The sequence below is a fragment of the Aotus nancymaae genome, unplaced genomic scaffold, assembly GCF_030222135.1.
Source record: "Aotus nancymaae isolate 86718 unplaced genomic scaffold, 86718_ANA_hifiasm-v0.15.2.pri h1tg000017l, whole genome shotgun sequence".
In the NCBI taxonomy this organism is placed as follows: domain Eukaryota; kingdom Metazoa; phylum Chordata; class Mammalia; order Primates; family Aotidae; genus Aotus; species Aotus nancymaae.
This window is the reverse complement of record NW_026988429.1, coordinates 12,764,066-12,779,430: the sequence shown is the minus strand read 5'-3', so window position 1 is coordinate 12,779,430 and position 15,365 is coordinate 12,764,066. Positions and strand designations below refer to the sequence as shown.

Genomic DNA, 15,365 nt, shown 5'->3' with positions numbered 1-15,365 from the left:
AATCAAACATGAAAGGTAGGGGTGGTTGTCATTCCTCCCTGTGACTAGACTTCAGATTAACTTTGTTCAGCCTTCATTGCAAATGCTGCCTCCCCCATGAAGCACTCCTGGATCCCCTCAGCACTCCTAGTAACTTGACTTTGTACTTCAGTTTCATGCCTCTTCTTACTGTATATCTCACCTCCCTCTAGGAGACTGAGCTCCAAGCAGAATCCCTATTCAGACTGTACAGCAACAGTTACACAAGTTGGAGCTCAGACACAGGCATCACACAACAGTGGTTCTTAACCTCTGAGTCATGAGTCCCTTTCAGAATTTAAGGCAGTACATGCCAGGCCTTCTCCAATGGAAAAAAAAAATTTACTCAGATCCACAAACCCAATAATCTGCATAGAGCATCAGGTTATTCAGATACCCAACATCCGACTGCCCATTAAAAACTCCAAGTTGCTCAGGGGGCCTGGAGACAGGTGCACATTAACTTAGTGCAGGCACAATGGTCCAAGGTCAGTTCCTTCACCAGTCAGTCAAAAACTCAATTTAGCCAGTGCCAGGAATGATGCAGGCACCCAGAAGTGACACACTGACCAAACATCCAGCAGCTTAAGGCAGGACCCAAGACTCCACAAGCAGCATTTTCTGTTCCAGTGGCCAAGACCTAGTAACTGGAGGCATAGGCCTTCCAAAACTGGACAGGTCATTGGACCCTTCTCCCAGATGGAGGAGTGCCAAATCAGGGAACCAAACCAGGTATCAGAAAGCTTTCAGAAGTATGAGCATTTTTGTGGTCACAGAAAAGCCCAAGGTCCCCTGACTAGAAGACTCTTGGCAGTCAGTCTGTGTCTCTCTCCTGAACAACACTGGATCAGTGCTGCTGCATTCCTGTTCTATGGAGAATATCTTTTTCCTAATCCAGTTTGGGGTTAACTCATTCCTTCTTCAGACTGAACACAACCCAAATGACCAAGCTTTAGTTTATTCAAAATCAATCCAACTGCTGAATGGACTTCTGCCATTTCATTATAATGTAATAGCCCAGGGCACAATACATAGAGCTTTAGGCATCTTACAAATGAGATTTTATGAACTTCACCTTGGACACTTGGATTAGACTGTTTTATCAGAAAGTACTCTTAACTCTCTTAGCCACCCATTTAATAATTATATGTCACTGAAAAGACAGAATAAAAGTAGTAATAGTTGAGATTTGCTCCCTAATCTCAGGATCAGAGGTAAACTCTTCTGGGTACAGTGGCATTATCTCAGTATCACTCACAGTGAGTTTCTCTCTCCAATCTCACCAGCTTGTCACAGAGAAAAGAGCAAGCAACAGGATAATCAAAAAAGCAAGGAGGAAAGGTTAATAACATTTAAATCTTCAAGAAGGCGAGTTTCTTAATTATGCTCTAAAAGATCATTGTCTTTACCTTTTTCTATATGAAAAAAACACATTCACACATTTTTTTAGATGACTCACCTTTATCAAAGAAAAAACCACCACTTGCTTACAACCGCTCTGCTGATTCAGGAGCAAAGCTACTAATACATTCCAAAAAAGGGTTTCCACATTGCAGTCATGTATGTACCACTACCAGACCAGTTACTTAGGAATTTTTCTTTAAATCTACTACTTTTACTTAAATATATTTAATAAAGAAACTTTGTATCTCTACTGAAAGTGGAAACTAATATTGCTTGTCTTAAACAGATTACAGAGGGAAAAAATGTAATAAGATTCTTGACTTAAGAGTCTCCACTGCCTCAACAGAATGAAGTAATTCTGAAGAATGACTCTGGTTATCCCAGGCGCTCACAATTCCCTTTCTCCCAGGCAGTCTGTATTCTTGCAGCTGGGAATGCCCTAGTCCTTTTCCTTGGACTCTGAGACAGTATCCACATCTGTTCAATAAGTTATTTTTGTGCTGAAGCTAGCTTCAGTCAGTTGCCGGTAATAAATCAAAATTCTTAAGACTGGCATGGATGCTTGTATTCAAACATTTGGTTAAGCAAAGTCTAAAAAGAGATACACCAGAGGAATGGAAAGGCTTCACTTTTAACTTTCAACCGTTGGGAAAGATAAAATGATGGAAGAAAATATGAGGCTTACAAGGCAGATGCCCCATGGTGCTTTTGCCTGGAAGACTCATTTCCACAGAGGCACATGGACAGGAAGAGGTGGTACTGTCCTCCAGACATCCTAGCTTGAGACGTCATGAACGAGGTCTGGCTCTGTGCCACCTACCCTGATCCCTGTGGCTTACTGGGCTGCCAGATCAGTGTGAGAATGCTCCCAAAGAGCAGAGGACACAGGCACGTGCCCATCTAGAACCTCTACGTATTCCCTTCAGACCTTGACTCTAACAGTCACTTCCATCTGAACCTGTTCTCATTCTTATCTCTGGGACCCAGCCCTGCAGACTCTAACTCAGTAGGTCTAGGAGTCAGCCTTCCCATTCTTATTTTCCTTGCAATGTATTCATGATTAAGAACCTTTGTTTTAAAATAAACCAATCTGAGACCTCATCTTTTAGTGCACCTGCATTGCTGATGAGGCTGTAAAAATTCCACCATCACTTCACCTTCACCTTTCCTAACAAAAAAGGAGTTCCACTCCTTTGGTAATTGGCCCAAAATAAACCCCAAACATAGATGGCCAACTCTGATGAAACCTGTTACAAAAGGAAAAATGCAACCTCATTATACCAAAGTTATCTAAACTTCTGAGTGAAAATAAAACCCAAGCAATTAGGACTTGGTGCCACTTAGCAACAAAAATTAAGTTGGGCTCAAAAATCCTACCCCCTAAGAGATGCTCTTACTGTGTGGCTCAATAGTTGACATAGCTTCCTTTTCAGAAATCACCATTTGACAGAAGTGGTCTCCAATGTTGGCCAAGATGTACTTTGCTGTGTCCAAATCAATCCCCACAACGTTTTTGGTTAAAGGTAACCATAAGCCAATTGCTTCACTATCATACTTGTTTGGTGTTAAGAAGCCTTCTACTCGCAGCACACCGTGTTTGTTGAATTGTAACCTAGGGAAAGCAGAGGGAAAAAAAGATATAATGTATATACACACAAAAAACTGATTTACAACTTGTAATTATTTTCTTTTTTTTTTTTTTTGAGACAGAGTCTTGCTCTGTCACCCAAGCTGGAGTGTAGTGGCGCTATCTTTGCTCACTGCAACCTCCCCTTCCCAGGTTCAAGCAATTGTCCCTGCCTCAGCCTCCCCAGTGGCTGGGATTACAAGTGCCTGCTACCATACCCAGCTAATTTTTGTACTTTTAGTAGAGATGGGGTTTTGCCACGTTGTCCAGGCTGGTCTCAAACTCCTGACCTCAGGTGATAACACCTGCCTTGGGCCTCCCAAAGTGCTGGGATTAGAGGAGTGAGCAACCATGCCCATCCACAACTTGTAATTACTATTTATTTATTTTTTTTTTTATTTTATAATTTTTTTTTTTGAGACGGAGTTTCGCTCTTGTTACCCAGGCTGGAGTGCAATGGCGTGATCTCGGCTCACCGCAACCTCCACCTCCTGGGTTCAGGCAATTCTCCTGCCTCAGCCTCCTGAGTAGCTGGGATTACAGGCACGCGCCACCATGCCCAGCTAATTTTTTGTATTTTTAGTAGAGACGGGGTTTCACCATGTTGACCCGGATGGTCTCGATCTCTTGACCTCGTGATCCACCTGCCTTGGCCTCCCAAAGTGCTGGGATTACAGGCGTGAGCCACCGCACCAGGCCTGTAATTACTATTTAAATCAAGAAAGTCTTTTCTAGTTTTCTGTAATCTCCATGGCTAATCACAGCCAATGATTATTTGGCAATGTCAGCAGGAAGATTAAAAACACTTTTCCCCCAAACGACAAGTTAGAGAGGGGAAAAAGGAGGGAGGAGAGGGCGAGAGAGGTGTATTTTGCACTCAAACCGATATAATCATACCCTCCAGGGATAGTTGTTCGGCCTGCTGGACTTAAGACTTAAGAGCAAGGAAAATCACAAGTTACTACCAAAGTAAGTCATTAACAAACAGAAGGTAATAAATAACCTGATCAGATTTAAATACAACTACTGCTTCAAGAAAAAAGCTCAACAAAAGAAGGGTAGACAGTCATTGAAGCAATGACCACACTGGTCTGTTAGGTACCTGGTGCCTATATGAATTCCAGCTGCTCATTACTATCCAAGCTCCTGGAAAAAGGGAAGCATTAAAATGGGCCTCAGAACCTAAGAAGTAGAATGAAGGGCTGATCATTTGTTCCTTATTTGCCTTCAATATTCTCTAACACTTGAATGTTTTTTTTTTCACAAGCTATGTATTAATTTTAAATTTTTTAAACACATTTTTAAAAAATTTTTTCTTTCTTTTTTTTTTTTTTTTGAGACAGGCTCTCACTCCAATCAATGCCCAGGCTAGAGTGCAGTGGTACAATTATGGCTCACTGCAACCCCCACCTCACAGGCTTCAGTAATCCTCCCACCTTAGCCTCCCAAGTGGCTGAGAAAGCAGGCATAATGCCATCACGCCCAGCTAATTCTTTTTTTCTATTTTTTGTAGAGACAGGGTTTTGCATGTTGCCCAGACTGGTCTCAAACTCCTGGGCTCAAGCGATCCTCCCACCTTGGTCTCCTGAAATGCTGGGATTATAAACATGGGCCACCATGCCTAGCCAAAAATATAGTATTTTGACCAGGCACAACAGCTCACAACTGTAATCTCAGCACTTTGGGAGGCTGAGACAGATCCAAGCCAGGAGTTTGAGACTAGCCCAGAGAACACAGCAAGACCCTGTCTCTACAAAAAAAATTTTTTTAATTAGCCAGGCATGGTGGCACAAGCCTATAGTCCTAGCTACCTGGGAAGCTGAAATGGGAGGATCGCTTAAGCCCAGAAGTTTGAGGTTACAGTGAACTATGATCATGCCAATGCACTCCAGCCTGGGCAGTAGAGCAAGATTCTGTGTCCAAACATACATACATACATAGAATATTTCTAGGAGGAGACATAAGAAATAGACATGAAATACAATGAAATAGCCTGTAACCAATATCATAACAGTCATTAACTCTTATAAGAGCAGAGGAGGAAGTGCTGACTATGAGTTTTGTGGGCCAGTATGTAGAGGTCTTCACAGTAAAGACAGTAATTGAGCTTTGGCAAGAAAAGGTTAGGTATGTCCAAGAGATAGTATTTCAAATAAAAGCAAGAAAACTAGAGGTGAATGGGGTGACGATAGACTAATTAGACTAAAGGGTTTATTCAAATAGGTAAGAATCAAGTAGAAGTTGCAGAAGTTGGGGTCAATTGCTGAAGTTGGGGTCAATTGCAGAAGTTGGGGTCAATTGCCTTCAGAATTTTACTGGGGACCGTGACTTTGCTAGCTACTGGGCAACCATCAAAATCATCATGTGAGACACACACAAAGTTGGGTTTTAGAAAAACCATTTGTCCAAAAGAGTGTAGAATAAAACTGGAAGGACAAGATACTGTTACCTAACATATGAAAATTATTTCAAGCAGTCCAAATGAGAGATGCAAGTTTTTAACTGACTCCAAATTAGAAATAGTCGTAACATTATTGATAGTCCAAATTAGAGATAGTCATAACACTAAAAAATAAATTTGAAAGCATTTCAAAGTGGGGAAGTAATGGCAACTAAGCCTTACCAGTGAGACCCTACCCCATTCCTATTTTATTTGCAGATGAGTTTAATGAGGTACAAACTTGATGAGGAGGCTAATGGCAGCCTCAATCTTCATTCTAAACATCAGGAAAAAAAGTTAATTTATGATATTCTTTTACCAAGAGAGGAGTTTGTTCTAGTTTCTACTAGACTGGCTTCTACTATGCAACATTAAGCAAGGGTACTTTCCCCTTTAAAGAAGTAAAAAATGAAAAAACAGCTAAGTCATAAAGTCAATGACTTCTAGACTGTTACAAAAATATAGTGGGTTTAAAAAAAAAAAAAAGCTCTAATCATATTACAAAGAAGAAAGAAAAAAAGTATCCCTTCCCTAAAATGCCTTTGCAACTTAAACCAATCTCTCATCCAATCTAGTTATACTTTTCACAGCAGAGGAGCCATAATGACATGAAATCAAGTACATAACAGGAACACAAAGACGTGTACAAAGCACAACCATTTCATGGTTTCTTCAAAATACATACACATACAAATGAATACACATTGTAATGCACTTACCTGCTTAAGAAGAAAATTCTCGAGAGGAAATGAAATACAGTTAACCTTTACTGAGAGCTTATTCTGGGTCAGGCGTTATTCAGAATATATTAATACATGCATATGTTAACATACATTAACAGTTTTACAGCTCTATATGCTACCAACACACTTTATGACATGCTTTTGCAATTTACAAAGGGATGAATGGGGCAAACTAGTACTTAAAAAACTCTACTTCATTAAATAAGCCTGAATCTGAAAGTTACAAGCACAGATATAATGATCTAAATACCCTGAGCATTTAATTCAGCTCATCAGCGATCTTTTAACTTAAGATAAAATGAAAGGGGAGGAGGAGAATAGAAAGAAATTCAAATCAACCCTTCTGTTTATGATTAGAGTTAGTCCATCCTGAAAGTACCTAGATTTCTGAGAAAGTGAATTATATCTAAAGTTCACCTACACCAACACTGTTCATTTCTGTATGAACAAAAAAGAAGATAGGGCTGCTTTCTTCTTCACTCAGGATAGAAGAATTTAAAGAAAATGATTTTTAAAAGAAAATAATTTAAAGAAATGATTTATATATATAAATGTGAAAATTTTGCCTATAAAATTGGAAACGATTTTTTTAAAAAGATATGCCTCTCCCTGCTGGCAAAGGTACAGAGACCATGGGAGCATGCTCAAACCCTGCAGTGGGCAAGGACACAGGTGCAACCTTCCTGGAGGATAACTAGGCAGAACATGTATATCAAAGCCTTAAAACACATACACCTTCTGACCCAGAAATGCCACTTTTAGTAATCCCCCCACAGCAAATAATGAGGGACATGGACAAGAAGATCATTTCTGCATTATTTCTAGTAACAAAAAATACAAACTAATCTTAATGCCAACAGGGGGATTGGTGAAATAAATTATTAAACATTACTATAATGTGCTCTTACACAGAAATTCAAAAGTATTTTAAGGAAAAGGTTATGATCAAGAGGTTCCTACTATGTAATAGGAAAGCAAGATTCAAAATAGTATACGTAATACAACTAGGTATGCCCGAATACATTTTATGATTATACAATGCACTGAAAAGTTAGCAGTAGTTCTTTGTAGTGGTTTTCCAGAACCTTCAACATTTTTCTATCATGACTATTACTTTTAGAAATAAAAGTTTGTGTGTTTAAGCTTCTTTAAAGAAAATCAAAAACAAGAATGAAAAGTAACATGCAATAAGATCTAGAGTCTCGGCAGATCCAAGATGGCTGAATAGGAACAGTTCTGGAGTACAGTTCCCAGTGAGAGCAACGCAGAGGGTGAGTGATCACCACATTTCCAAACGAGTTATTACTGCCCACAGACCAGGAGATTCCCAGGCTGAAAAGTGCCAAGAGTTTCCAGTATGGCTGTTTCAGCTGGCACAGCGGGTCTCTGCACAAAAACACACAAATCTGGGCAGCCATTTAACTGGTGCCTGGAATGCCTGGGAGACAGTCACTCATTCAACTGAAAAAAAGGGGACTGAAACAGGGGCCCAGAAAAACCCATTCAAAAGTGGGCAAAGGATATGAACAGACACTTTTCAAAAGAAGACATATATGAGGCCAACAAACATATGAAAAAATGCTCATCATCACTGGTCAATAGAGAAATACAAATCAAAACCACATTGAGATACCATCTCACACTAGTTAGAATGGCGATCATTAAAAATCTGGAGACAACAGATGCTGGAGAGGATGTGGAGAAATAGGAACACTTTTACACTGTTGGTGGGAGTGTAAATTAGTTCAACCATTGTGGAAGACAGTGTGGCGATTCCTCAAGGACCTAGAAACAGAAATTCCATTTGACCCAGCAATCCCATTACTGGGTATATATCCAAAAGATTAAAAATCATTCTATTATAAAGACACATGCACATGTATGTTCACTGAGGCACTGTTTACAATAGCAAAGACCTGGAACCAACCCAAATGCCCATTGATGATAGACTGCACAGGAAAACGTGGCACATATACACCATGAAATACTATGCAGCCATAAAAAACGCTAAGTTCACGTCCTTTGTAGGGACATGGATGAATCTGGAAATCATCATTCTCAGCAAACTGACACAAGAACAGAAAATCAAACACCACAGGTTCTCACTCATCGGCAGGTGTTGAACAATGAGAACACATGGACACAGGGAGGGACGCATCACACATTGAGGTCTGTTGGGGGTGAATAGGGGAGGGACAGTGGCGGGTAGGGAGGTTGGGGAGGGATAACATGGGAAGAAATGCCAGATATACGTGACGGGGGGATGGAGGCAGCAAACCACATTGCCATGTAGGTACCTATGCAACAATCCTGCATGTTCTGCACATGTACCCCAGAACCTAAAGTGCAATAAAATATATATACACACACAAAAAAAAGAAAATAGCATTTGAGTAGGATGCTCTGTGGGCCAGGCTATTTTTCTGTAAAATTACATTTAAATTTATCAAGAAGCAGGCCGAGCAAACAGTGCTATTCTCACTTTACCAACAAGGAAGCTGAAATTATGAGAGGTTAAAAAAGCTGCTCTAGGTGATAAAATACAGTAAGTGCTAAGAGTTAGAGCTCAAAGCCACATATATCTGACTTTAAGAGGAAATAAAGATTCCTATAAACAAGGATAGTTAAGAAAATTTTTATGAAATTTCACTATGGCCTAGTAGAAGATTTGAAATCATTCTCAAAGAATAAGTATGAGATTACATATAGAAAAAAAAAAATGACTGATAGGTAGGTAGGTAGGTAGGCAGATAGATAAAAATTCCCTGGGAAACTAAGCTGTTGGTTAAAATTAAATTTATAATACGTAGCTCGAGCTTCCACTCAAGTTAGTTTTCTTTTTGGAAAAGCGTTTCTCTTGTCTAAGAAAAATGGAGATCAAATAAATAGCAATTTCTAATGTCCATGTTAAGAAAATATTGTAGAATGTGGAAGAGGACTAAGTCTAAGATGGCCATCATCATCCTCATCTCTTGGAGTTCATGTCTTTGTGTAATGGCTGCCCCTTGAGTGTGGGTGAGACCCCTGACTTATTTCTAACTGGTAGACTATAACAGAGGTGTTGAGATGTCATTCCCATAATTATGTTATATTATACAGGACTCCGTCTTGCTAGCTAACTAACTAGATCTCACTCTCCAGCTGTTTTTGAAGAATCCAGCTGCCACTGTGTAACTACCTATGAAGAAAATTAGATGGTGGACAGCCTCTTGGAGCTGAGAATTGCTTCCAACCAACAGCAAATATTGAAGCTCAAGTCCTACAGCTGTAAGGAAATAAATTTTGCCGCTAAAATGAATGAACCTGAAAGAAGCTTCTTCTTCACTCGAGCCCCCAGATGAGAAGGGAAGCTGTTTACACTCTGATGACAGCCTAGAGTGACCCTGAAGCAGAGAATCTAGCTAAACCATGCCCAGTCTCCTGACCCACAGAAGCTGTGGGAAAACAATTCTGTATTGTTTTAAGCCACTAAGTGTTTGACAATTTTTATATAGCATGCTCCATGATACTGGAAATTCTGAGTTTAGTTATTAAGGAATCTTCTGCCTGATGCTATTTATTGTTTCTAATTGAAGTTCTAACAGTGATGATTCTTAATGGCAATTAATAAATAATAAATGAGTCAGCACTTTGCTCAGCAAAAAAAAAAAAAAAAACACTAGATTCTCCAACCTAGAGATTATAAATGTAACATCTACCACCTTTTTAGTTCTAGATTTACTGTTGACAGAAGAGTAACAAAAGTATGCTAGATCATCTAGCATAAAAAGTACGCCCAGATTATGTGAACTTTTCTCAAAATGCCTCACCTCCTGAAGTGAAAGAAGCGGCAAAACACAGGTGAGTCCTTCTGTTGCTCCTTATCCTTGCGGAGACTGTCCAAGCGACACTCTCGGCACTTAGGCAGCTGTGCCACAATGTTAACACAAGAATCATCTTGTACAAAGGCCTCGCCACTCTGCTGCAGCTTTTTGAGTTTAGCTGGGTCTGTCAAAACCGACTTCCTGGATGAGGCTAGGAAAATAAAAGATTAAGGAGACAGAACATCAAATTTTTGAACATCACATTCATATGTGACTGAATTCTATTCAAAAAGCCAATATTCCCATAAAAAGAACTCCCCTTCTCCATTCCTGGTTCAACTGTAATTTCTAAAAATGCATCAAGAGAAGACAACCATCAGAATGATGAGTTTTACTCTCTTTATAAAACAATTCTCATTTGTTGAATCCATTTGGCAACATAAAACCCCAAATTAAACAGCCAGACACAATTCAAAGTTAATGTATACTTCTATTCACAACCCTATATAAGACAAATATTTTAGGATGTTTTCAAATCAGATATTTAATTTAAACTCTCTTGAGGTTCACCTCTGCAGAGGCCTTAGTGGACGTCTGTTCTGTCACTTTCCAAATTCAAAAAAGATTGATTTAAGGTGTGTTTTTAAAAGTACAATGCAAAAGGTAACCATTACAAAAATAACAATAAACAAATTGTTTTCCTACACAGCCCCTGGATCTATGAAGTAAACTGTCTTCTAAATGCCTGTCACGTGATTCTTGACATGTCTTCCATTTCTTTCACATATGGGGTCCACTCAGGATTAAGAGCACCAGCTAAAGACAGGAGTATAATTCTAAGTAAATGCAGATTTTATGTTTTAACTTGTAATGGGCAGGAGAACTTGAAATGTTAACATGATTTCTAAAGAAAAAGTAGAGATATAACGAGAAAGAGCAATCACTGTGTCAGAGCAAATAAAGAAAGGAATCCACTTGTTAAGAGCCTTAAGGAATATTTCATAGAAATAGAAAAGAACTTTTCTTAGGGTCGAGGGAAAAGGAGAAGAGGGAAGTAGGTTTTTAGGCAAACAAACAAAAGTCAAAAACAAACAGCTTCTGGGGAACTAGTTGAGAGACAGGTGGGAGAGGTCAGTCTTGGAGAAAACCAAAGATCCCAAATGAAAGAAGGTTTTATTAAATAAATAAACATCTTCAATAATTACCTCAGAGGTGATCTAATCTTACCTCTCTTTTAAAGCAGGACTAGAGCACAATGTAAATTGCTACATGATGCTGTCAGTCCTTGATCCCTTAAACACTCTTATTCAGTTTTAGTGAAAGAGAAGACAAAATAAGAAAGAAGAGAACATAAAGAGATCAGTAGTTTAAGGACTGAATTTTAATTACTCAGATATTGAATGACATCATCCTTTGAGTTGGGCAAGGCTTCTACAGATTACAGGCAAGAAGGTTATCTTATCTGTTCTATCCAGGCTCAGAAGAGAAAATATCAGTGTGGGCAGTGACTCACACCTGTAATCCCAGCACTTTGGGAGGCCAAGGCGAGCAGATCACCTGAGGTCAGGAGTTCCAGACCAGCCTGACCAAAACGGAGAAACCCCATCTCCACTAAAAATACAAAATTAGCCGGGTGTGGTGGCGCATGCCTGTAATCCTAGCTACTCGAGATGCTGAGGCAGGAGAATCACTTGAACCGGGGAGGCAGAGATTACGATGAGTGGAGATTGCGCCATTGCACTCCAGCCTGGGCAACAAGAGCGATACTTTGTCTCAAAAAAAAAAAAAAAAGAAAATATCTAGAAATAAGAAAGTTGAACTGTCTAAATCTAACTCTTTGCTGAGGACAGCAACAGGTACTAACATCAGTGATTCTCTGAATTCAGAGCCAAGTCAAGAGAAAAATGCAATCCCACTTCTGAGAAGCCACAAATCTATCCGAACAGGAAAAAAAAAAAAAAGGCAGCTGTTAGACTCCATTTTGCTTTTGTTTTCTAGACTGAAAGTGGAACAAAGGAGCAAAAAAGTTCTCCAAGCCTTCTATATCAACATGCAGTTCTAGTTAGTAGACACAGCTCAGAAGTCCTAGTAGGCTTCTGATCGCACTCTCATGCCTCAACCAAAAGTCACAGTAGATAGCAGGATAAGCTAGTCCAGAACGTAAGTAGGTTTTTAAAATTCATTAGATGGGGGAAAGCTGCATAATACATTAAATGAGATAAAGCTGGATTCCATAACTCACTTGTGTATCTATCATCTGCTTACTGCACTAGAATCTTTACTGTTTCTTCACATAATATTAAAATAATTGCTTCAAAATCTAGCTGAGTGTGAGAGCTGATGATTCAAAAAGAATAAAGAAATAGAACAAGGATATGGTTATGAATATGTACTTTCTCTTGAGAGTTACATAATTTCTGAGAAGCGGATAATCTTATGCAATTAGTTTTATGCAAATTAACAGCTATATTAACTTAAACCTCAATGAAGAAGCTAGGTTAGAAGTATCGCTAGGCAAAGAAAGTTCTTTCTATTCTTCCAATGCTATACTAAAAAGATTCGAAAGTCAAATCCAGCCATCTTGCTCTTGAATTTCAAAGAGGCCTGAAGTTAAAAAGGTAGTGTAGATATATTCATTTTTACTGATCCAAATAAATAGGTTGGTTTTGTTTTTTGAGACAAGGTCTCGCTCTGTTGCCCAGGCTGGAGTACAGTGGTACAATCATAACTTACTGCAGCCTCCAACTCTTGTGCTCAAGCAACCCTCCTGCCTCAGCTTCCCTAGTAGCTAGGAATACAGGTGTGTACCACCACACCTGGCTGATTTTCTAAAAAAATTTTTGTGGAGATCGGGTCTCACTATGCTACCCAGGCTGGTCTCAAACTTCTGGTCTGAAGCAATCCTTTCACAGCGGCCTCCCAAAGCATGGGGATTACAGTAGTTAGCCACTATGCCAAACCTAAAACATTAACAGAATCCATACCAATTTCCCACATAGCTAACAATGATCAAAAGGCATCTTTAAATTCTAATAGCACTAAACTTAATGACATGCTGAAACCATTTTGTTCTTCTAATTCTAGTAACAGAGCTTCTGATAACTACCGCCATTACAATGCATCCTCAAACTTCATGTAAGTGGCATCAAGTACAATGTACCATTTTCCCTATAAAAAGAGTAATTCAGTTTTAAATTGTGGGTGCAGTTGGACCTCCCCCTAAGCAAAGAGACTCTTCCTGGTGTTTCAGTCCTATCCTTAACATCTTTTATCCAAGTCCCTTTTCCAGAAATGATATGATTCTGCATCTTTTCTAAAATTTCAAATCTGAACTACCTGTCATAGATCTGACAGAGGTCACCTCTTCCACTCCAATTGGGACGTCACAGAAAGATCAGTGACAAGCTGAAATAATCACCAGATTGCTTTAGATTTTGTTTCAAAATTTTCTTAACCTAAAAATTGGGAACCACCTAATTACCCACCTAATAGGAACCAGTTAAATTATATGGTAAATGCATGTAACGGAATCCTTGCTTTAAAATACTAATAGAGAGAGATCCAAGATGGCTGAGCACTAGCAGCTCGGGATTGTAGCTCTCAGTGAAAGTGCAGAGAACGAGAGGACGCCACACTTTCAGACGAATTTTTGTTGCTCACAGACCAGGAGATTCCCAGCGGAGGAGCCCCACAGGTCGCCAGTGCGACTCTTGTGGCCGGTGCAGCGGTTTTGCCGGCGTCTCAGCGTGGCAGTTCTTGGTGCAGAGTGAGCAGGACTGGGTCCCCTTTTGGCTGATGTTGTTTGGCAAGAAGGGAACTAGACCAGAGATTCCCGGGCAGAAAAGCACCATCAATCTTAACACCTCTGTTTGGGCCGGCACAGTGGATTGCTCAGATTTCGGCGCTGGGAATCAACAAGTTGGATGTCCACTCAGAGACCTAATTTGAAAGTCAGTAATCACAAAGACAACAGGTGGATAAATTTTCAATGATGGGAAGAAACCAGTGTAAAAAGGCTGAGAATACCCAAAATCAGAATGCCTCTCCCTCTACAGGGGAATCACAGTTCCTCATCAGCAACGGAACAAGGCCTGATGGAGAACGAGTGCGTTCCATTAACAGAAGTAGGCTTCAGAAGGTGGATGATAAGAAACTTCGGTGAATTAAAAGAACTTGTTCTAACCCAATGCAAAGAAACTAAGAACTTTGAAAAAGATTTGGCGAAATCCTAACGAGAATAGACAATTTAGAGAGAAATATAAGTGAATTAATGGAGCTGAAAAACAACACGAGAACTTCACGAAGTAAGCACAAGTTTTAACAGTCGAATTGATCAAGCAGAAGAAAGGATATCAGAGATCGAAGACCAACTGAATGAAATAAAACAAGAAGTCAAGATTAGAGAAAAAAGGATAAAAAGGAATGAGCAAAGTCTCCAAGAAATATGGGACTATGTGAAAAGACCTAATCTACGTTTGATAGGTGTACCTGAATGTGACGAAGAGAACGAATCCAAGTTGGAAAATACTCTTCAGGATATCATTCAGGAAAACTTTCCCAACCTAGCAAGGCAGGATAATATTCAACTCCAGATAATACAGAAAACACCACAAAGATATTCTTCAAGAAGACCAACCCCAAGGCACATAATCATCAGATTCATTAGGGCTGAAATGAAGGAGAAAATACTAAGAGCAGCCAGAGAGAAAGGTCAGGTTACCCACAAAGGGAAACCTATCAGACTTACAGCAGATCTCTCAGCAGAAACCTTACAAGCCAGAAAAGAGTGGGGGCCAATATTCAACATCCTTAAAGAAAAGAACTTTCAACCCAGAATTTCATATCCAGCCAAACTAAGCTTCACAAGCGAAGGAAAAATAAAATCTTTTGCGAACAAGCAAGTACTTAGAGATTTCACCATCACCAGACCTGCTTTACAAGAGCTTCTGAAAGAAGCACTACACATATATAGGAACAACCAGTATCAGCCTTTCCAAAAATATTCCAAAAATATATCAAAAAGTAAACAGCATTAACATAATAAAGAGCTTACATCAACTAATGGGCAAAACAGCCAGCTAGCATCAAATGGCAGTATTAAACTCATATATATTATTAACTGGATAAAAAGCCAAAACCCATCAGTATGCTGTATCCAGACCCATCTCACATGCAACGACACACAAAGACTCAAAACAAAGTGACAGAGGTAGATTTACCAACCAAACAGAGAGCAAAAATAAATAAATAAATAAAAAGCAGGAGTTGCAATTCTCATCTCTGATAAAATAGACTTTAAAGCAACAAAGATCAAAAGAGGCAAAGAAGGA

The 15,365-nt window shown here is 39.4% G+C and overlaps 1 protein-coding gene across 1 annotated transcript in view; it reads right to left on the bottom strand.

The window, feature by feature from the left end:
* Positions 1–15,365, bottom strand: part of KDM3A (lysine demethylase 3A) — a 59,454-nt gene that overhangs the window by 17,524 nt on the left and 26,565 nt on the right. Inside the window, exons 11-12 of the mRNA XM_012472919.2 lie at positions 10,042–10,246; positions 2,820–3,034 (exon numbers count right to left, since the gene is read on the bottom strand). Coding sequence (XP_012328342.1) covers positions 2,820–3,034; positions 10,042–10,246 — 420 coding nt within the window. The remainder of the gene's footprint in view (positions 1–2,819; positions 3,035–10,041; positions 10,247–15,365) is intronic.